Source organism: Bemisia tabaci, chromosome 3 (assembly GCF_918797505.1).
Source record: "Bemisia tabaci chromosome 3, PGI_BMITA_v3".
NCBI classification, from domain to species: Eukaryota; Metazoa; Arthropoda; class Insecta; order Hemiptera; family Aleyrodidae; genus Bemisia; species Bemisia tabaci.
Genome location: NC_092795.1, coordinates 50,045,270 through 50,069,520, shown reverse-complemented (window position 1 = coordinate 50,069,520; position 24,251 = coordinate 50,045,270). Strand labels below are relative to the sequence as shown.

Here is a 24,251-nt window from a genome sequence, read left to right as displayed (position 1 = left end):
GTTATTTCCTCCAATTAATTCTTTTAGAAATATCGATTCTGGACGAGGTCCCACTCATAGGATCGATTGCTATACATACGTTTAAAAGGAGGAATACTTATTATATCGACTTAAAAATCACCACTGTGTGTTTCAATGGCTTCATAGGGCATTCGAAAAAATCATCTAAATATGTTTTACGTTTTGCAAGGCTATATAATTAAATAATTCTTTCGGGCGACCCAACACCACAAACCTTTGGAGATGCTGCCACTATGCAAGTGAATATTTTGCGGCTCTGACGATGAAGGTTTCAAAGTTTGATCAATTTTTGTCAGTTTATGAGTTTTTAAAGGGAGAATTGAACTGAGTCTCCCTTCTTTGATTCCCTTTGTTTCATTCTTCTAGGTACAACTGAGTGTGTGCTCCTTCAGTATTGACATTATTACATGCTTGTCCCATATTGAAGTCAAATGACTCGAAAAGCGCGTTAAAAGAGTTGTAAGTCACATTTAAAGATTAACGTTGCGACCAAGTGTTCTCTGTAAACCCTCGCCCTCATGTGCTTATTGAGCGTTCCAGAATGCACAGAAATTCATGAGCCATACCGGCAAATCCATGTCAAACCAAAGATGTGTGCCTAATTTTTTTTTTTTTTTAATTTAAGATGTGGCACCACGTTTCATGCTCCATCGAAATACCGTGCTTATTATTATAGTATCTGAGAGATTATTTTAAATTCCTGTTTGGTGAATTTGAGAAATTTCTTACCGCCGTTTGGCAATGCTGGACCGTTCTAATGCTCTCAAGTAGGGTGCATTCCCACTTGTCCTCTTTTTCAGCCCAATTACACTGTTATACATATTCATTGTCAAAAGCTAAGCTCATACCCCTCTTCCATCTTTCTTAATTAGCTGCAATATAACGATAATGTAGGCCTCGTACATTTCTGTCACCCAGATTTCTGTGCAATCAGCAGCATTGCAGGGGCAGAAAAAGAGAGTATCTTTATAAAAAATTACCTGTTGCCAATTTTTTTTTTTTTTAGTGCACAATCGTCATTTTATAAAAGGAATAATCTTTTAATAAGAATAAGAAAAAGTTTTCGTGTGAAATTATTGGTGGAAAAAGTTTTCCATTACAGGGGTTTTGATTGTGTGGAAAGTTTAGGGTACCTGCAGTTTTTTATTTTGAAAATAATTTGAGGTTTGTCAAAAAACTCGCCAGACATACACGTGGAGTTGCCCAAAATTACATTGAAAAAGTCTAAGATTACCTATGTAGGTAGAAGATCGTGAATTGAGGGAGAAAATGAGTATAAGATAAGGGATGGACAAAGGAGTAAGTTTGTAAGCCACATAATAGACGGAAAAGATTATAGATATGACACTCTAAGAAAAAAAGTATCTGTTGCCAAACTTTTTTCTCAATGCATTTATAATAACCGGGGAGACGTATGTATTAAGTTTTTATGCAGTTCTTATGGCGCTAAGCGAATGTCATTGCTACGCAAGATCCATAACTACGCCTCTAGCCCCTCTAGGCGCAAAGAATTCAGGTACTTTTTTTTTAAAAAAAAAATAAATAAATAAATAAAAATCAGGTTTACCAATCACCACTAAAGTACTCTAAGACATGGTACCGTGCTAAGGAAGAATGCCGTATGAGCATCCGAGGGTTACCAAATTTCCTTCGCTAAACTTTTAACTTTCGAGGAAAGTCATGAACATTTTTCCTTAAAATTTGCAGGAACATAAATTGAAGTTGCGAACAAAATTATCTGAAAAATTGGAAGAAAGATATTCAGAAGTTTACCATTCGTGTGTTGTCAAAGGCGCCTGGAGGTTCATACAACGTTTTTCCTCACCACGGCAGCATTAAAGTCCACGCCGTATAGTGCAAAATCCCACCGATAGAGGGCGCTGCATTTGAAGCAGCATCGCATGCATCGCATGCTCTATGTTTTCAGGGCCTCTTGGAAGTCGGAGCTAGAACCCTGCGGAAAACGTACCGCGCACTCCTGGTAAGGAATATTCTTTGCGCGGACAAGAAATGGTGGGGGGGGGTGGGGGGCTGAGATAAAAGATACGCCGAGGATTGTAGATGCTGCCGAATGGGGGAGGGGGGGGGGCTCCAAGTGTAATGCCCCGGCCCCTCTGTGTTTATCCTTGCCCCCACGCCGTGAGGCATTCCCGAAGATCGGGGGGGGGGGGGGGGGCTCAGGGGGGCTACGCCGGGTCTGTGTTGATTGTTGATGCTCACCAAGACTTGGATTAGTTGGTGCTCTTCCGCTAGCTGCCTCTGAGTCGGACTGAGTGGTAAGTGCATGATGTTTGTTGCTTCTTGGTTTTTAGTTAATGTTATATGATTTTTGAGTTTTTCGGAACTTATAATTTCGGCAAAAAAAGGAACCAAAAACATGTAAAGTTTAAAAGAGGCACATTTATTTTTGAAAAGTATAGGTTTAAAGTTTCTTGCTTTCAGCTCCTCGACTTCCTAACTGCATAGTTATATTTAAAGATCTAGCTGGTCGATTTTCAAAATTTTCAGACTTTGGAAAGGGAATGATCTGCCGCACGGATACAACGTCTTCAAATTTTCGAATTGTATAAGCAAGGTAGAGGTTGGGTTGCTCAGAGGCCGTCAAAGAGGGATCCCTATCTAATCTCCACATTGCAGAGCAGGATAACGAGTGAACTCCCAAGTACAGTGACAACTTCGCTCTGCAATAAGTAGGTATACATAGCTCTGCCGTAAGACTAAGATCTCATGCACTATACTTAGCATCCATTTGGTCAAAGCCTTGGCATATTAAATTCTTTCTCGCCCTACAAATTTAAAGGTTGTGCACAAGGCGCTGTTCAGGAATCGATTCTAGTCCATTTTAAACATTAACTGCAAAAACTTCACTTGTTAACATAAAAAATGCCGAGTAAATTTTGGTTTACTTAGTTTTGATTAAGGAAAAATTTTAACTGTATAGTAAGAAAAATTTGAAAATGAAAAATAAAAATTAAAATTAATAAAAAAAAAAATAATAATAAATACACAGAAATTTGCTTTAGGAGCTTGCAGACTGAGCTGAGGTTAGCCACTAATTCAAATATAAAGCTCTAAATTTATAATGAATTATTAACTAATTAACCTGTTTTTTGTTTTTTTTTTTTTTCATTCAAAATGTGACTCATCGCGTAAGTTGCCGTGCTGAGGAAAAACGCCGTATGAGCATTCGAATGTTGCCAAATTTTCCCTCAGAAAATAATTGTTTTTGAAGAAATTCATGAATATTATTCTTTGGAATTTTCAGATAATTTAAATTAAATTGGCCACATAACTGTCTGAAAAAAATAGTTTTAACACATTCAGGATTTTTTCAGTAAATTATAGTTTGTTTTTGAAGGAAATATGGCAACGCCTGAATGCTCATACGGCCTTATTCCCTAGCACGGCAGTAAGGGTGTACTTCGATTTCCGCATGATCCTTAAAAAACATGGACGAATATGTAAAATGGGGCTCACGCAGGATTTGAGATACGCACTTACGTCAGAGGGGCGACAATATGTTCAGGAGGCCGTAGGAAAAACTCGGTTTCGGTAACGACCAGGCCGGGGAAAACTTTAAAATCCGTTCCTACTCAGAAGGGATGAAAAAAAGGGTCATCAATGGCTTTTCCGTTGCCCACAGTTTTAACACCGCCCGAAACGAAAAAAACCTCGCGAGGGAGGAGGGAGGGGGGCTGCTGGGTCCATCCCGCTCAGATTCATGCAAAGTGTGAGTGGTAGCGCAAATACATATGCATACTTTTAGAGCGGTGTTGGCTTTATGGCAAAATACACTAACGTTTCCGCATCGAGCCCCGCACGGATTTTTTAATGTCGATCGCCTACGTAGCAACGATTCCGATATCGCAAGGGTTAGCAAACGCAGAATGCTGCCGTGCTGAGGAAAAACCCCGTATGAGCATTCGAATGTTGCCAAATTTCCTCTGAGAAAATATCAATTTTTGAAGAAAGTTATGAATATTTTTTCTTGAAATTTTCAGACTTTATAGATCAAATTTCGGACAAAATTTCCCGAAAAATTGGAGGAGAAATATGCACGAATTTTCCTGAAAATGTGTTGTTTTTAAAATAAATTTGGCAACGCCTGATGGCGCTTACGGCTTTCTTCCTTAGCACGGCGGAATGGACCCGTAACCGTAAACAATAAAAAAGAACGAGCTCCAGTTTGCTCGATGAGTCGGACGATCGATTCCAAACGATAGACCGAACTGTTCGATTTTATCCCCTCGAATCAAATGCACGGAGTCGATAGAGTGTCTAATCGATCGCGTTTCGGAGGCATTTCCGCGGCCTAAAAATACAGGCGTAGGAGTGAGACGCCGCGGTACAATTTGTAAACAATCGAGGGAGCGGGTAAACATTTCTTGAGATTAGCGCTCGTGCGGGATGTAGGTTCAGCCAGCGAGGTGAAAAATGTCAAGGAGCCGGAATAAATTTGATGAAATACATGAATATTCTGTCACCGCCAGATATTCCCCGGGAAATGTAAATTTTATTCCCTTTATTACTTTTATTATTTTTTATTTTCCGGGTTTCGGCGTGAGAAGAATGTGAAAAGTTTTGAAGACATCATGTATGTGTGAGATGGTACTATGAATATTTTAGGCACTCCTTGATATTTTTTTATCGAAAGGCTCTTTAAAAGGATCAGGAAGATTCGAATTTCTAAGAGGGAAGGAATATCACGGTATTTTGAGTGATTGGCCATTTAGTTCACTTGTAGATACTGAAAATAGAAGAAAAAGAAAAAGATAGGTTTAATGATTTCAACACAACTAATCAAAAGATTGGTGTTATGCAGCAATTCATTGGTACTATATAGGAAACTTATACCGGTGTTGCACTGCAACTTATTGATGCAGTATCAATTAAATAGGAATAAGTACTTCAATAAGTTCGAGTGAAATTCCAAAAAGTCTGCTGTGCAGTACCAATACATTGATACATCATACCAATTTCGGTTTACTGTGTCGAAATCATCCTACATTCTTCTCTCAGCTGAAGCATCATAATAATACGACCAAAAAATCCTCCTCAAAACAAGGCTCTTAAAGTGAATTTGCGTGACTTATAACAAAAATTCATACCTCTGATTAGACTGGCCTTTGTTTTGGCTGAACTTCAAGGTTGCATGGTTTTGGAATTGAAGCATGGCAAAATTTCATTGTCTAACATTAAAACATGCCGTTTTACATTTTAAAAATGTAAGTTTTACGATTTTGATCTCTAAAATCAACCTTTTCGTCAGGCTTCGTGCGAACCTCCGTTTCGATCAAACGGTTTCATATCGACCACAATTCAACGCCATTTACTAGTTCCTATTAGAAGGGCAGCTTTCCAGAAAGCTCCCCCAATTGCGAGGGGCCAAATTTGGTATCAAATCGTGGGAAAAAATCTTGGAATTCGTTAAGTGCAACGGGTTTAATAATTTTCTTTGTCCCTCTTTTTTGGTGAGTTAGTAGTTTTGTTTGCCACCATATGTCAGTGAGCCTCTTACTGCTCCCTACGGCGATTCTAAAAAGTTGGCAACACTGTTTTTCCTCCATATAAATGTATGTATAACAATCTATTCTCTGTGAGGCAGCTTGTCTCACCTAATATCGATATTTTTAACGGCTTTAATTGGAGAAAAAACAGTGTTGAAATTTTGCAAAATCGCTACTGCCCCTACCCATTGAATTCTCCTCATGGGCTGCTTAACCCCCAGCGTGATCTGGCAACGACGATATTAGCTAATTTAGGTCGTCATTCATTCTCATTGGAGATTTACTTATCGGAGGCATTGCCTCACTTCCCTCCTTCCTCCCTTTTATCTTCTTTCATCCTTTCCGACTATCGTAGTCGGAAGTAGCTTGTCTGCGCAGGCCAGTAGTGGCATTTCATGCGGTCATGGAATGAGATAGCCGTTGATCATTGAAGCTGGACCAACTTACAGGCAAAGGGAGAAGCGGATTATTCGTAGCCTGAGGCCCAATAGAGGGGCAGTTTTAGACCAATTTGTTCCAATTGAATAGACCTCAAAGTATCGCTATTTTAGGAATAAAATTGACCGATTTGTAAACCACCCCTATTCGAGGCCCTCACATCTCACATATTGTGACCCTTTTTTTGATCATTACGCATTTATCAGATCAGCATATAGGGTAACCGAAGCTTTTGATGTAATTTGAGATTTCAGTGTTTTCTTCAGCACATCGATAGCTAACGTGCAAAAACACGTATCTTCGTTTGCGACATTGCAGACTTCATGTCATACTTCATTTTTTCTTTGGAAAACTGGTCAGCGTAATTTCTTTTAAAAACCTTTGATTCGTTCTCTCTATTAGCATAATATTCTGTATGAATTTTCAGGTGTAAACTTGGTTTATTCCCCTCGGATTATATAAAATAAGACCAGGAATTTAGGGAAAATTCATAAGGAGTTTCAAGGCATTATATTATTTACTTTTCCTACGTGGAAGAAAATGAAAAATTGTGAGAGGTGAGGCAACATGAAAGCTAATATGGCAAGATTTTAAAAGACATGGTCCAAACGATCTTTCTAACAAATTCTTGTATCCTGTTCCCAGTGTTCCTGAACAGTTTCTTATATTTTCGTCCCATTTCCATCACACGTATTTTTCACAGCTTTTTATCAGCTTTTGCTCCATACAAGCAGCCTTTCTCTGCATATAAATACAAAATCTTATTATTTCTCCATTATAAATTGAAGAATATGAGAAAATTGCCTGAATCGCTGGCTTCTTATGAAATTGCCATCGCCCTAGATTACTAGCCTCGGACGGAAAGTATCCGTGGATAAGGACAAAGATTCTTGGGACTGACTGTCAGTGAGCTAAACGTTCCAACGAACGAGTGAACGAATTAGATACGCTTTATTGATGATTACAATGATCGAAGAGTCCCACACTTATCTGTCACAGCGTTGCCAAAACATTTATTGACTTGAAATCATACCCAACAAAGGACTGATGATAGATTGAAACTTTGCAAGTCTGGTCTCTTGTGATACAAATGCAGGGGTCAGAGAGTGGAAGGAGGTTCCATCAAGAGATGAAAGGCATAAGATTGCCTCGCCTCACATTTAGGTGGAACTTATTTTCATCGAGGAAAGGACATTATTTTGCACAAATTCGCAACGGTGCATTGGTAAAGCTCTGATCCCCGGTTGCTCTAAGCGACAGTTAGACTATACGTTTTGCAATGAGGATCTCCTATTTGAGGATCATTTTAGAAAAATCTTGAGTAATTTAAGTTTCCTAATGCGAATAGGTGCTTCTAAGAATGGCCTATAATAGTTTCTTATTGCAAAATTTAGTTCAATTTAAACCAAACATTTAAACTTTAAGCTCTGAATGCGGACTTATTTGAAGTTTCTCCCTCCCCATAAATGAAAAGTTGCATTTTCATAACAGAGTCACTGGTATACTTAGAAGAGAATATCGGATGGACCACCCATAACTGGAGGAATTCAGGGCCGGATTTACCAACTTACCGCCCATGGGCCGCCTGTATTTTGCCGCCCCTTCTTATTCGTTTTGAAACATCAATAAAAACCATCAATTGAATGTGCCGGAGGGGGAGGGGTGCATAACACGCGTTTACTCGTGTTGGACACATTTTTTGCGAAAGTCCTATCAACACTACTAGCAAAAGTTTTCGGAACTTTGCGCGAAAAGGTTCCGCAAACCTATCTCTGTGTGAACAAGGCCTTCTATTTGTAAGAAATGAACGTGAAAATTATGCAAGAACAAATATAAATGTGGTTTAATAATTTTAACTTCCACCGCGCCACCCCGAACGGACTGTGTTTGACGCAATGCGTGAAGTATTCATGAAGTCTAGTAGGCGCTATGCGTTTCACGCTGACTGCACTGTTCTTGACGTAATGCGTGAAGTATTCATGCAGTCTTGTAGGCGCTATGCGTTTCACGTCGACTGCTAAGTGCTACTGACCGCACTATGTTTGACGCAATGTGTGAAGTATTCATGCAGTCTTGTAGGTGCTAATATGTGTTACATGCCGCTGCCGACCGCCGCGCTGAGGGCTTCTCCTTTTCATCTAAAGTTCTCGTCATCATTGCTCTCTGCGCCGCGCCGCGCCGCGCCGCTCCGGGCCAAATTGCGAGTTTGGTTTCTCTCTTAACTCGACAAATTAAAGGTGCTGTATCTTGTATCACCGCGAAAGACGACAAAATTAGAAATTACTATACCTCAGAAAATGAGAGACTTTGTCGCCTTTTCTCGTTTGTAATTTTTTTCCTAAATACAATTTTTTTATACCTACATTTTAAAAAAAATTGCAAAATTTGCCGCCCCCTAAATTTGCCGCCATGGGCCGCGGTCCATGTGGCCACCCCCTTAATCCGGCCCTGGAGGAATTATGCTGCGGCTTTAACGAGAGTTTTCTCGTATTATTATTATTTTGAGTCAGTCGGTTTTTCAGCTAGTATGCTCAGGTCCTATGTATGTTTGCGTGCGCTTCATCCCTTTGAATTTGAATCTCATCCCTTGGATGGATTCTGAAGAAGATTCTCGGAAAAGCGATCGGCAAAAAAACATGGACGTATTTCTGTCAAACGGAACTATGTGCATTAAAGCGTGAGCCCTAAGACCCATAAGCATATATGCATAACATGGCTCATATAATGTACATAGTTTCGTTGGGCAAAAATACGTCCATATTAAATTAAGGAAAATTCTGAACACCTACAGTGTAGACTATTGGGGGGAGTACTCTTCCCTGGGGACTTCTTTATTCTCACATGGTTCATGGCCATGCCGGGAGGCCGGGAGGGACAAGCGTGCTCTAGAAGACGGAGAAGGGTGACCTGACTGAATTGGCTGAAACACCGCCTAATTTAATTCATCCGCTTGCCTGACACCCAGTTCCACCCTGGGGCAATATTTCGTATAAAATATCGAGGATATCTTGAAATGGCAAAAACATCTCCTTCAACGAGTTAAATTAAGCACTTTTTGGGGTCACAGACCGTTTGGCCAAAACCACAACTAACAACTGTTATTCAAAATCTGAGGGGTGTATACCAGAAAATCCATTCCTTTGCAAATAAAGATACCTATGCATCACTGATAAAAATCTGTGAGATGCACCCCACATTATACTCTGGAGCTTATTTTGCTCATCAACAACCGTAGTAATATGAGTGTGGAACGAAATTAACCATTTTTACAAAGTCATATCTCCACTCTTACGAAATGAATCTCTCTTCTTATGCATATCACTTTGCATTTTTGGGGGCAAAATGGGCTCCACTGTGAGAGTCATAATCGTACATTTTACACAAATTTTCAGATGCAATGCTGGTGTTTTTCTGTTTTTCGTCATCCTTATGCCTTAAGAATTCATTGGTTTTACTATGACTAAAAATTGCGTTAAGCATTCGAAAGGCTGGTGCTATGAATGTTATCAGCATGTTATATACTGCTAAAAAAGCATTCAAGTATCCCTAATTTTTTTTTCGTAGAGGCCTTTTTTCCGCTTTTAACCCACCTGAAACTCAAATTCAGAGCAGAGCAATTTCATTGTCGCTCCATCGATCTTCAAGCAGAAGTGACCTAAATAACTTCTCCTGCAAAAATTCGCACTTCGTAAAGATTGATTAGAAACGCTGCGATTACAGCCCTCTGCATTCTTTTATAACGTATCGTAACGTAAATATAGACTTCCATCCCCTTATACGTGCGTAACCTGATACTCGAACGCTCTTTGAGTCTTCAGATTGTATTAACGTAAGTTACAGCCCTCCTGGACGAAATTTGCGCTCCGATTTCCAAATAAATCCAGGCATTCGTTCCCAAATTAATAATTGAATATCCAGAATACAAGGGCGTCCCTCTATTTTAAAATAGTTGAATAAGTTAATTTTTGAAAAGATGGGGAACCGAGCAACTACTCTGGGAAAATAGAGGACGATTTTCTTCTCAGTAAGGTTGACTAAATCTACTATTAATTTATATAATATATTATTTACTATTATTTCTGAGGAGTTTGTCTTGATATTTATGCGGGCAAAAATGAACCATCCTTGGCTTAATGTTAAAATGGATCGCATTCAGCAAAAAGGAACCAGCTCAATTACAGTGTTGTGAAAATGTTGCTTCTTCGTGATCATCTAAAAAATCTCCGAGAATAGCAAATATTTTTGACTTCCCACCAAAAAATTGTTAATTTCGAAGAAAAATAATTGTGTACATTTTAATACTGTGCACAAAGTAAGTTCTTTCAAAAGAAAAGGAGAAATCACATAATTTTGAAAACACTGTTATCGCGCCGATTTTTTTTTCTAAATACGATCCAAATGTTCCAATAAACAAGGTGGAGAAATGGTGCTGGGTCCACACCATTTTGTGGGGAAAACAAGGCCAAGAAATTCCAAAAATTATTCAATTAGAGTCAAAAAGTTTTTTTTTTTTTTTTTTTTTTTTTTTTTTTTTTGCTCTAATGATCGTACCAGTACAAAACTGAGGTACTAACTGAGATACAGTACAAACTAGCACCATTTCTCCACCTTGTTACATACAGTTTGGGCCACTTCTCAGTGTGTTTTCTTTCCTTCTTCTTCTTCTTACTTGTTCCAATAGACGTAGACTCGTATCGTTGAAAGAATAGTTTCAGACTCCAGACTTCTATAGTATTTTGGTACCGATCTCTAGCCACAAATGGACCTTTTAGAAATCCTGTGCATGTGTTTTTTTAACTGCGCAAAATTCCGCTCTCTTTTGGCTCGGCTTTTTTATTAGCCGATCTGCCATTTTCTCCCCTCAGAAGGGTGTTATTTTTAAACCCAAAAGCGTTAAACCACGCTTCGTCTAAAAATAAATCCACGGATCGATTTTCCGTAGGTCCAGACCTCGATGAAGCCGATCACAAATGGAATCTGTTTCAAGACAGACTCTCGTCCTCGGGCAATGGACCAACTTCATTAAATTTGATGAATATTCCGTCCTCTTTAAACAAATCGCGGAGGAGCTCATACATTTGGACGTATTTATGCTAAAAAGAACTATGTTCATAGGGTTTGCGTGAGATATAGTTCCTTTTAGCATAAATATGTCCGCATTTAAGGAACGCTTCGAAGAGCTCTGCCGTGCTAAGGAAGAACGCCGTATGAACATTGGGGAGTTGCCAAATTTCCCTCGATAAAACAAATATTTTTGCCGACTATCGTGTATGTTTTTCCTTGAAATTTTCAGATATTTTATATTACATTGCGTACAAAACTGCCTGAAAATTTTGGAAAAAAATATTCACAATTTTCCCAGTAAATTCGGTTTTTATCGAAGGAAATTTGGCAACTTCTGAAGGTTCATACGGCGTTATTCCTTAGCACGGCAGAGCTCGCGTCAGTGGCTCACACGAAAATTTTCTCTTATCAAATAAGAGCATCAGATGGAGTACATTTTGCAATTCGGAACTATAATTTCTGGCTCATCTGTAAAAACACTTATGGGCATAAGGTACGGTACGTGCGTTGTTTCTAAACTGAGTCAGAAATTATGGTTCCTAATTGAAAAATGAAGTCCAGATTATCGTGCACTGGATTACCGAACCTCGGCTTGTAGGCCAGTTGCGACATATAGTAATATAGAAATATAGAAATATAATTATTATTTTTCAATATAAATTCTATCAATCATGAAAAGTGAAAAAAGAAAAAGTTTGTATTTTGAGCATCTGGGAAAGTGGTTAATGATGTAAAGTGCGTACACCCATTTTGTCATCGATTTTCTTAAAAATGGCGTGGTTAATGGAAGAAAGTCTATAAAATTCTTTTAAATTATCTTTTCTGTTGAATCATCCGAAAGCAATAGTGATTACGGTCCTGTTTCTATATTTTGAATTATTATTTAATCCTATTGATTTCGCTCGTTAAGATAGGTTGTAGTAATACATTCTAGTTATCAAATATAAATGTAACCGGATCCGTGAAAAGGGACCTCATCATTCGGGAGAAAATTTTCCTTAGCTTATTTTTGCAAACACTCGCACGTAAATCACGGTTTTTTCCAGAATTTTTAGCTTGAAATTTGTGGACTAATGTCTCCTCTGATTTTTGAAATTTGAGGGTCAAACTTGCTGCCAAGTTTCAAGATTTTTTTCCTCCGTGTATATCAAAAAAGTTAAGACACATTTTTGTCTAGTACATTTCATACAGCAGATCCAGTCACGAATTATGAGATTACTCATAAACCGAAGATAGGAAGAAAGTATACCTCGACGATAATAAAAATAGGTATCAAATAAAAGCAATCACTTTTTCACGACGTGCTGTTGTATTGTAGTCTTTTTAATGTGTTACCTAGAGGAGCTAAAAATAACACCAAGCCCATTAAAATAAATCAAATGTTCATAAAAAGTTTCAACGCAGGCGCTCGTAGGAAATTTTCCACACCACTCTCAATAAGGAGCAAATTCATGCCTTGTAAAAGAAAAGTTGGCCCCGCCGTTGAACACGACCCAATTTATAATCAAAATATATGACGCCTCCGCATGTCGCGCCGTGAACGAGGCTTCAGTGAAAGCAGAGGGGTGCAAGATCCGGGGTGAAAGTGTGACGTACCGAAATATCTGGTGCGAGGTAGTTAAATCTTAAGGGCTGTTATCTCTTCTCATTATGGCGATGGGATCAGCGAAGGGCTCTGACCCCGTAACCTCTCGCCTCTGGCTAAATGCTTATGACAGTGCCGTCGCCGATTTTGTCACCGGGGGTGTTCAACAATTCGTCACGTTATCAGCAAAAGGGCGTGAACATATTTTTAGAGGTGCCGTTTTAATGTATTCCACTGCTCACTTAAAACTCAAATTCAACGCCTTTTTGCAAGCCGCGACGACTTTTCACAGCTTAGTACGATGCTGCGGGCTATTGTTGAAATCGATAGACAAAGTGATAGACAAAAAACATATGGGGGTGTGGAGCGATCCTATTGGTTGAAATGGTTGGTTCCTAGGCTAAAGGAGAAAATGATGGATGTCAAAGCTATTTAAGCTTCAAACCTGATAGTTAGTTAGTTAGTTAGTTAATTTTATTTAACGACGATCAGCATCTTTAGTTTGTCTCCGTGGTAACAGAGTTCTACATACATACGCATTGTAATGCTATAATCCCGTGTGAATAAAGTCATATCCACAGCATTATTATGAATATTGTTATTATGAAAGTGAATATTTATTCAATAGTTCTGATTGTTGCTAAATGTACGCAACAATGGATAACTATAGTGTCTATCGAGGGTTGTCTTTAGTTAGTCTATTATTTACCCACATTGTCCATTGCAACCATCCACCTCCACCAATAGAATCCCTCCACATCCCTATGTCCTCTTGGTCTATCGCTTTGTCTGTGAATTTCAGCAATCAGCCTGCAGCGCTGTTTTCATCACCATAATGGCGGATATTAAGTGGATTACATTGACCACCGTGTGAAAAGACGTATGTCTTCAGCAAAGTGATATCCTGCAGTTCTTGATTTAAGGTGCGTGGCACCGTCGATACAAGGTGAGATCAGACCGCAAAATTAAGTCATGGAACTGTATATATCATTTTCATTTCATTTGTCCTATTTTTCTACATATATCCTCTTTGTATTATTCTGAATACATTGTTCACAGCTTTTTTTCTTCATATCTTTTTTCCTCCTTTTTTGTTGAAATCTTTCAAGAGTCAATTTTGTGTTCCAGGAGGACATCTCAGCATCATGAGGTCCTATCTGAACATCTGCATTCTTATTGCTATCTCTGTGATCCTTATCAATGCTGCCTCTGCTGAAGAAAAGGTGAGAATAACTTTTTAATACTTAAAGCACGAACGTTTGGATGTGTAATGCTCTAGAAATCAAATGAAGTTCTTTCTAAAATGAAGTTATGGTTGTTTTATTTTGTAAACGTATTGGAAAGGCGCATACGTGAAAGATATGAAAAAATTAAAATGAAATACATACAATTGGACCAAGTTTATCAGAAAGGAACAAACCCTCATTTTTTAAAAAATTGAGTTCAGGATGTTTTCGAATTCCACTAGCCGTATATTTTCTCCTGCCAAAAATTGGAAGTTGGGAAACAGGAATTAGAGTGTGAAAAGAGGAGTTAAAGTTTATTTTCTACATTGAGCCTTATGTAGGAATAAAACTTCAAACATCTTTTTCTCAGTCTCAACTTAACGTGGGTTGGTTCTTTTCTGATAAACTCGTTCCAATTAAGATACTTATTCTTGGATCAAAAACCCCGGAAGTTAGATGTTAGCTCTAGAGAATATGTACGCTAAGCGTTCAGGGTGTCTATACTGGTACCGCATGCCATTCAAATTCCTTGCTTTTTCAGTGCCTTTTCCTTGCTTTTTCCGTACTTTCCTGAAAATACCTTTAGGCGATTTCAAAAATTCTTGCTTTTTTCTTACCTCACACGCATTTTTAACTATATTTGAATTGGAAAAGTGGAAAAGTGGAATGACGAAAGAACAAAACGAAAAACACGAGGAATCGAACCGGGATGTTGATAAATGGATTATGTTTAGAAACCGCATACGGCGAACGCTATTTTCTAGAGTTTGTCATAAAAATTTCGAATTTCCGCACGTCTTTACCGAAAATCCGTACCTTTTCCGTACTTTCCCTCCGAAATCTGTGATTTTTCGGTTTATCCGTACTTTTCCCGTACAGTAGGTACCCTGGTGTTGATCTGAATTTTGTAGTATAGTTTTTTTCTATTATACTGAGGCATTGGCGGATCCAACAATTTGGCAACACCGAATTTCCTCCATTTAAACCTATGAAAATGTATCGATTTTTGGAGAGGTCAGGTGTTCCGACAAGAATCGATTATTTTGCATAGGTTTAAATGGAATTCGGTGTTGCCAAATCGCTGGATTCGCCTCTGTGAGGATCAGAGTCAAAGGACACGATGTTTTTGATTTTAGAAGAAAGAGCCGAAACGTAAGAAAGTCCGTCATCATCACCACAAGACAACGACAACAGAATCGCCGGCTGGAGGGGCTGTAGCAGTGGAGAAGGAAGATGTCTACGCCATGATGGTGGAGGATGAAAAGGCTGAGCTGGTCGAGAAAAAGTACGCCGAGCTTCACAGATCTCACTCTGAGATCACCCACAACGGCTTGGGAGAGATCTATATGAGTAAGTCCACCCTGTTCCTGTCCAAACAAAACTCCATTTCACGGAAACAAATGGATTGCTGCTTTAACAATGGGTCAGTTGCGCTGGTCGCAGAATCGTGTTTTGATGCTTGATTCTTGTAGATCAGCTACAAATAATGAGATCAGTCCAAACCGCAACTTTCTACATTCAATATTAATCGAGATATTGATCTTTGAAAATTCGGGTTTTTGACGTCATCCACCGCAGTAGTTACACCTTTGGTTTCTTCCACCTTGGTTTTATCAGTCAGGGATACACATATTAGCACTGGTTACTCAGCGTGAAACTCGCATGAAAGCAAGGTGGAAGAAAGCAAGGGTGTCAATACCACGGTTGATGACTCGGTTAATACTGAACGTAGAAGGTTGCGGTCTGGACAGATCTTAATATTTTTAGCTAATCTGCAAGAATCAAGCATCAAAACACGATTCTGTGACCAGCGCAACGGACCCATTAAATTGTTAAAAAATATGTCCAACGTGTTTCAAATGAACATTTTACAATAGTGGAAAGCTAATTTAACCACGGGTGTGGGCGAAGTGGATTTTTTGTTGTTGTAAAATCTACATTGGAACAAGTCGGACACTTCTTTAAACCACAAAGTTGTTAAATCAGAAATATCATTTTCTCCATGTTGAAACCAGGCCTTTAAGTGTCACAATGTAAAACAAAATCACATCGATTCCTTAGTACCCTAAGGATGGTTTTTAGCTGTAACTAACAAAGTTATATGGGTCAGCAACAAAAAACTTCATCGTTCAGCGGAAATGATAAGAACGAAATATAATATGGTCCAAAAAGTAGACCGACAAAGAGGCGGTTGATACGTACAATTCTGTTCTAATCGCGATTCACGATTGTCGCTTTGCTAACATCGAATTACAAAGGAGCTCAAATAATTCATCACATAGTGTCTTGATGGGCGAAAGCTCTTAAGGTGATTCGATGGACGCCATATTTTGTGTCAAAACGACATGAGATTTATCGCATATATACATTGGTTCCATTTTTCCAACTACTCGTCATTTTTCTCGAATTTTGAGATCGCAATTCTGTTGTCTGGAGACTAAAGAATTCCCTTACCAATTTCGTCAAACAAACTCATCGTAATTTAGGCGTGGTTTTTTTAGAGGGAAAATATCGCATTCGAGTGCAGCTTCGATATCAATATTGAGTGCGATATTTTTTTTCTAAAAAAAACCACGCCTTTATTTAGTTGAATTTGTTTGTCAAAATTGGTAAGTGAATTCTTCAATCTCCTGACGACAGAATTGCCATCTCAAAATTCGAAAAAAAAGACAAGTCGCTGAGAAAATGGAACTAATCGATGCTATATATCATATGTGGTTCTGACGCAAAATATGGCGTCCTTTGAATCACCTTAACATGTTTCGGAAATTCGAGGCTTGTTGTCAAATAACGATTTTTGCCTCGCATGTTTAGTTTCATACATAGTCGTCTCACATATGTAAATCGGTGGAAATATGACTTTGGTAATTCACAACTGAGAAGCTCCATGTCTCCAATTCTGACTGTATACTGGTGAACTTGCTTCCAAACGTGAGTTTACCATCAGAGAAAAATGATGAACACCATTGCCTCAACGAGCGAAAGAAAAATGAGAAAAAATCCGTTTTTATAATTCGACGTGCGTTTCCTGTTCCAGATCCATGCGCGGGTAAACACTGTGGAGCAGGGCGAGTATGCCAAGTGACGGATGAAGGCGATGCTAAATGTGTATGCATTCCCGAGTGCCCTCGTGAAGTCGAAATCAGGAGGAAGGTAGGTTTTCAAAACGTCACTTCTTTCAGCTGAGCCTAAATTTCATTTTAATTCGCCGCCTTAATTAATCATGCCTTTTCCGGCCTGACTTGTCTCTCGAACAAGGTTCATTTCATACGGCAGCAAACGAAAGGCTTGCGCAACCGAAGATTACTAACGCACGGGAACTCCGTTTGCTTTAAGTAACTGGAAAATAATCAGCCCCCCCCCCCCCCCATGTTCTCCCCTTGAGTGCGTCCTGCACCCACCTCACAGCATTGAAATCGTTGTAAGTTGAACAGGATTGCCGGTTTAGTAGAATAAATGTACCTACATTTGGTAATCGAATTTGACAATTAACTGTGAAAAATGATCCTGTTTTTTCCGTGATTTCAATTAAAATCGTTCGAAAAATTCTTGTGAATTCTTCAGCAAATCTGTGCGTATCTTTTTAAAAATATTGATTGAAATTGGAGCATTAACTGTGGTTTGCAACGTTGCAATCGAGGTAAATAAGCTCCTTTTCGCGTGGAACCATCAATATTTGAGTTCGTTTACGGCAGGCGTGACATGCAACTATTTGACCACAGGTGTAAGCAGGTTGCAGCTCCACCGGATTGAAGGCGCGTCAAACTGCGAAGATCTCTTCACCACCCTGCCGACCCTCGCTGGCGGGACGAACGCTAAAATCACTGCGACACTTACACGACGCGTCATTATTTATGACTCCCTTCTAATTTTCACCGTAACAAACAAAAAAACAATCCTAATAGCTACGATTAAGAATCAGGGACCATAGTTTTTTTTTTCGAAGGAAACAAATAAAAAGGAGACTAGGACTAAAAATAATGTGGCGACAAAATTTCCCGTGATTTCAATTAAAATCGTTCCTAAAATTATTGTAAATTTTTAAAGAAAATCTGTGCGTAACTTATAAAAAATATTGATTGAAATGAAAGCATTAACTGTGGTTTGCAACGTTGCAATCGAGGTAAATAAGCTCCTTTTCGCGTGTAACCATCGATATTTGAGTTCGTTTACGGCAGGCGTGACATGCAACTATTTGACCACGGGTGTAAGCATGTTGCAGCTCCGCCGGATTGAAGGCGCGTCAAACTGCGAAGATCGCTTCACCGCCCTGCCGACCCTCGCTGGCGGGACGAACGCTAAAATCGCTGCGACACTTAGACGACGCGTCATTATTTATGACTCCCTTCTAATTTTCCCCATTAAAAACCAAAATAACTTTCTTGATAGCTACGATTTTGAATCAGGGACCGTGGTTTTTTTTCGGTAAAAACAAAAAAATGAAAATAGGACTAAAAATAATGTGGCGACGTTTGCCGCGACAGGAAACCACGTTGTACTAACCGAAAGTCTCTTCACAGCGATACGACGTCTTTTTGAAATAACTGGAATATACCTACTGTTTAAAACCAGGAAATTTTCAATTGTATCAACGAAGAATCTTCGTCTTGACGTGTTTAATAGGAATTCCTATTGATCCATGAAGCTACGTGTAGTGTAACAAAAGAGAACCTCATTTCGCGGAGGGTAAGAGCTTTTCTCGTTTGACTGGATACAAGCATGGATCAGATAGGGTTATAAGCATTAAGCAATGTTATTAACCCTACTATAAATACAAGAATCGAACTTAAACTATCTAAACTTAAACTTGACTACCCCCCCTTCAGTAGTTTTTCATGTAGAAAATAATGTAAGAGAGGAAGTCTGCAACGCCGCAAACCAAGATACGTATTTCAGCAGTTTCACCGTCGAACTGCAACTTTCTTTGCAATTACTATCGAGTTTGTCCAGTAACTTAAGTTTCTTTTGATGAATTTTCTACTTTTTCCATCCATCTCCTTTCAGGTTTGCACCAACCACAATGAAACGTGGGGCTCAGACTGCGAGGTCTACAGAATGCGCTGCTGGTGTGACGAGGAGTCTAAAAACTGCACCAACCCCGAGTTCAAACACGTTCACATTGAATATTACGGAGAATGTCGACAAATGCCGGTAAGGGAAATACACTTAATTGATTTTTAAAAAATAAAGCTAATTTTTTTAATGCGTGTAGGGACATGCAAATAGTTTAGTTCGGAGAAACTAATAATTAGAGTATGCATGTCCATATTTTCTTGATATAAGGGCATGAATTATCGGTGAAATTTTAAAAATAAATACGAGTATTTTAATTCTCATGGAACTTGTATTCTTACTCTATGAAGAAATTCAAGATCAATTCCTGCTGCACTTGTCAATTGACTATTTGTTTTAGGCAATTTGTGCCAAAGTTAAAGGGGGAAAAATGATTGCAGTGTTCTTGAAACGATCGTTTCGTCTTCATAAATAAATTTTACATATATTTAAAAGAGGCTGAACAAGACTTGAAGATTTTCAATTTTCATCGATGTCAGAAATTTGATCAGAGTGCCTAAAATTATTGCACTAAATTGGCGAACATATCAGTTATCTTAACTGACCATGTTGATTATAATAGTGGGGAAAGTCTTGTGAATCTAATGACCATCGATACTTTGCTCCTTATGCTAACAAATATTCACTAGATTTTAACTAAAGATTTGCTAGAATTCTTACAAAATATGTGAAATTTCGAAGTTACTTTTCAGTGAACCTCTTCATTTGAATCTAAAAATATCTGGCTTTTCCTGAATATCATATCATTTTTCCATAGTAAAATAATCTCTAACGTTTGTAATTTTCAAAATTTTTACTTCACCAAGGTACAAAGTAGACTTGTAAACGTATCTTAAAGAATGTTTACACACTTCTCAAAAATGGATTCAAGACGTAAAATTTTTTTAAGGGTAGGTTTGAGCTCGGAGCTCAAATCTGGAAGTCACTTTATTTCCCAAAATACTGCACCAACTTCAAAAAGCACGACTTTTATAGAGTGATGCAACTTAAAAGTAAATATTTTAAGTTTAAGCCTTTCCTCGGAAAAGTTTTCAGACTAGCTTTTCAACGAAGATCTGAAACTTGATTAACTATTTTAAAGCATTCCTATACCACCAGTGTGGCCTTAAAACCATATCTATATTGAAGTTATTTAGGAACGTTACCCGGAAACTGCCATAATTCAACTAGGTTCTTCATTAAGAAATGCAGTTTGATGATGCCATTGGTTGAGTGGGAAGATCCACCGACTCAGATGTGTGCCATGATAAATAATTGCGGCTTTTAGGCGTCCTCATTTATGACCTTCACATTATCGTTACCATGTATCCTTGCCGTACACCATGCTGACTGACACTGAAAGTGTTCTCATGTTTGCTCCAAATTTTAATTAGTTCACTTACTGCACCAAGGAGAGGGGACATGAGGTTGGATTTCCAAGTCAACTTACTGTGTGTATTTAGACTCCCGAGACCTGACGAGGATCATATTCTTTGGTTAAATTTATTTACTTACCTGAGTCAAAAATTTGAACTAAAAATTTTCCTTACAAAAATGATTGAAAAATCCTGCCGATCATGCTCATCAAGCCGACTTATACTCTCGTGAAGTTGCACTGAAAAAAATATGCTGTATTAGCACCTCGGATGTCAAAAATGTGTCTGGTGATCCCAAAATGCTGCCTTTACTGCCCTTGTAGTTAATTTTACATCCTACGAATGCAAAATTCAAGTGCGAGGGCAATCAAGGTAGCATCTTATTGGATGACCAACTTCTAGCTGCTAATTGGGCTCTGTGATGTTACAGGAGTGCACGAAGGATCAGATGGACGATTTCCCTAGGCGCATGCGCGACTGGCTGTACACGATCATGAGGGACTTGGCCGGAAGGGAGGAACTGAGCCCTCACTACATCGAGATGGAACGGGACGCCGAGACCAACATGACGCGCAAATGGAACAACGCCGCCATTTGGAAATGGTGTGACCTGGACTCCCATCCTCATGACAGGTACCTAAACCTCATTCCTAAAGATATTGTGTTTTAAGGAGGATTTTCAGCTTTTGCGCAGTGCATTCTGGGGATTTATGTATGTATTGGTGTTCGTTTGAGGCGCGCTAGGGCGCTCTGCGACTGGTCTCTTTTAGCTTAAGTCGTCAAATTTAGCGTCACTCGACTGAAATTAGCGCTATTGTAGATAAAAACTCCACAGGAGGAAAGTTGGCAACATTCTTTTTCCTTCAAATAAATCCACTGAAAATATCGATTTTAGATGAGACAAGTTGCCTCACTAAGAGTCGATTGTTTTACATGCATTTAAATGGAGGAGAAACTTTCAAGAATCGCTGCTGCATGTTGCTACATATCGTTTATCAGAAGTTCGCCTTCAGCTTTGCTGCATAGGCAACATGCCTATCGCGGAGCGCAATCTATTTGAAAAACACTATTTTCGCTTGATAAACTTTGATAGCGGCAATAGAACTAAAGACCTATCCACAGAGGTGTCATCGAACGCAGCAGTAATACTTAGCCCCCCCCCCCCCCCCTTTAAAGTAACTTACAAAGCCCTTCAAGATCAATCCACCTATATTTTGAAAAATTCAACGTTTGGAATATCCAACTGTAAAATTGAAGGTGGAAAAATATATGTTTTTTCATTTCCTTTCAAATGTGCACTGAGAAAAAAGCTATGGCTTATCACACACCCAATTAGTGGGTCTCCATAAGGAATACCACTACCTAACGGGAGTAAAGGCAACATAATAATAGTAGCCCATTTGCCTAAGTTATGACTTATGTACCGATGGTAACGAGTTACTTTAGTATGGTTCACAGACCGATAATAATTAGTTCATTTACGACTATTAGGGGTGTTCCATTTGAACCTTTGATTGGTTTATAAAGCCATAGATTTTTCTCCGTGTGATATGGCAAATAAATATATTTTTTTTTTTTTTTTTTTTTTTGTCCTCTTTAGCGGCGTATCCCGTCACGAGCTATTCCCGATCAAAGCTCCTCTGATGGCCCTGGAGCATTGCATCGCACCATTTTTGAACAAGTGCGACGCCGACGATAATCATCTGATCACGCTGGCAGAATGGGGAAAATGTTTGGAGTTGGATCCTGTAAGTAACCTCTTAGAGCATATGTCAAGCGCAAGTATAGAGTGAATAAACCTTATATCTTACACAATCAGAAATTTCGGGATGAAAGGAGTGTATTTCACCCCGGAGCCTATTTTGCTCCGAAAAGCTCGAGCTATGTGAATTAAACACCGGAAAAAAGTGAAGTTGATTTAAGACTCTACATGTAAAAAAAATTGTGCGAGAACTTGTAAGATCCGAATTATCCGCTGCAGCAGTTACTTTAGCAATGCCAAGATGTCCAACTAACTGCTGCGGCGGGGTTATTCAGCATTTCGACGGTGAAACTGCCAAATCCACGTATCTCGGTTTGCGACGTCGCAGACTTTCCTGTCATACATTATTTTTCTAAATGAAAAACTAATTAACGTCCAGTCTTGAAAATTTCCGTGATTTTTCCTCTTTGTGCGGAGAAATTCCGTGAAATTTCAAGGAATGATATTGATTTGGTCTACTTCAAAAAAATAAAATGTGGGCGTCGATTTTTAAACACCGCAAACGAGATAACGTGGTTTGGTAGTTTCACCGTCGATTTTATAAGTTCTCCGCACACTTTTTTTTTACATCGGGAATCACTTTTTTTTAAATCGACGTTACTTTTTTCGGTGAAGTGTAATTCCCTATAATAAGACACATGTCCGATTTAGAAGTAGTGATGAGGCTGAGATGAGATTTTGATTTTTAATGGCGAATTCTGCTAAAAATAAATAAAAATAAAAATAAGGATAAAAAATAAATTGATAAAATAGATTAGCAGATGTTTTGAAGTACGCTGACAGAGAGACATTCTTCATGTCGGTCGTGGATTCTCACAAAAATTTTGAGGCGCCAAGACTAGACTTTTGAAGTAAAGTAAAATTTAAAAATTACAATGATTTTGATGATTTATGAAGATAGGTACCGAGCCCAAAAAGTGACTGTGGGTGAAGATGAACCGTCTTAATTCTTCGCAAGCATTCAAAACTTCTTCGGTTTCTTTTATAATATCCAAAGGCCCTTTTGTGTCTGTATGCATATTTTTGCATATTTTTTAACTTTTATAAATGTTTCTGATTTTTCCGATTTGAAGTCAAGTTTCAATTTCAAAAATATGACGGTAACAAAATCTACTTAACTTTACAGGATGAGCTGGAGGATCGGTGCGAAGAAGTCCGAGGCGACGACGAGTGAAGATTTTTTTTTTTTATTTTTTGACTGTGCCAAAAATGTGAAATAAACAGGATTTTTCTTGAATGGATGCATTTATTTAAAAATTACTCCGTTTTTTTGTCTCTAGAAAATTTAGGCTTCAGATAAAATTATATTTTAATTTTTGTTTGTGTTTAGTTTACGGTTCAAATAAAGTATTGCAGTTTGTATACAACGTGGTAGTTATAACTACTGAGACCTAAAAATAGTCATTTCTGACACAAGATGGTCTGATTTTTTCCCTTTTTTATCGTAAGATCTACTTCCTAAATTGGGCGGATGAAATGTTATTTTTTCTCATTTCATCTGCGACTTAAGTATTCTAGTCAAACATAACACAAAAGTCAAACAATACAACACCGTTATGATTTTAACAACAAACTGAGGGTCTAATTGGTAAGTGCAGCACTACCATCCTTAAGATTTCATTTTATGGATGAAAGTGTAATGAATATTCGGAGTAAAAATTCTCTATAAGTTGTGGAACTATGTCTTGTAATGAAAAATTGACTGGTTAGTAATATCGAATCGTAAAAATTTAAAAAAAAAAAAAAAAATAAAATTAAACCGTCAGACCTGTGTCCTTATGAAAATTTATAATGTGTGTGTGTATAATAGGTCTTCAAGTAAAGGAAATTCCCGAAAACCCGAGATTATTCAAAGATATTTGTTCCTAAAATAAGCTTGTAAACATAGTTGACATGTCTTATGTATACACATTGCCTTACTCTTTTTGTATAAATTCGTTTTTTACTAGGCTTTGCCCTCAAAGTTTGTACTTTTTTTTCAATTCCTCTCTAAATCTTCAGATCCTTCACTGACACGATGCTCACATCGTCCGGTAAAAAAGTAGACCGAAGCTCCTTCATTTTAGAGGCAGGCAACTAGAGCATCCACTACGCCGGAATAGTCGTATCTGAACGTTATTATCAAGGTCGCATGACGCTTCCATCTCTGGGTCAAAATTTCGACTACAGATGCCACGCTCCATCTGTTATTAAAATATATAGTGATTCAGATTTCAGATA

The 24,251-nt window shown here is 38.4% G+C and overlaps 1 protein-coding gene across 4 annotated transcripts; it reads left to right on the top strand.

Annotated features, from left to right (window-relative positions):
* The first annotated feature begins 2,192 nt into the window (after positions 1-2,192).
* On the top strand, positions 2,193-23,994 carry SPARC (secreted protein, acidic, cysteine-rich). 4 transcript variants are annotated; one of them, XM_019041734.2, is made up of 8 exons: positions 2,193-2,297; positions 13,744-13,838; positions 14,978-15,191; positions 16,879-16,994; positions 18,846-18,992; positions 20,700-20,902; positions 21,870-22,017; positions 23,158-23,994. In XM_019041734.2, exons 2-8 carry the CDS (start codon positions 13,761-13,763, stop codon positions 23,203-23,205), a joined length of 954 nt encoding a protein of 317 aa, XP_018897279.2. In that variant the 5' UTR covers positions 2,193-2,297; positions 13,744-13,760; the 3' UTR covers positions 23,206-23,994. The 4 variants fall into 4 exon arrangements, with proteins under 4 accessions (XP_018897279.2, XP_018897282.2, XP_072154602.1 ...); XM_019041737.2 differs by having other exon boundaries at positions 14,981-15,191; positions 23,158-23,280; XM_072298501.1 differs by lacking the exon at positions 2,193-2,297 and adding an exon at positions 2,530-2,711 and having other exon boundaries at positions 14,981-15,191; positions 23,158-23,280.
* Positions 23,995-24,251: the final 257 nt, after the last annotated feature.

Bases quoted from the DNA above. Each gene is read 5' to 3' on its own strand.
- SPARC (XM_019041734.2), top strand. From the start codon at position 13,761: ATGAGGTCCTATCTGAACATCTGCATTCTTATTGCTATCTCTGTGATC. The intron at 15,192-16,878 runs GTAAGTCCACCC...TTCCTGTTCCAG, and splicing joins CTTGGGAGAGATCTATATGA to ATCCATGCGCGGGTAAACAC. The intron at 20,903-21,869 runs GTACCTAAACCT...TGTCCTCTTTAG, and splicing joins GACTCCCATCCTCATGACAG to CGGCGTATCCCGTCACGAGC.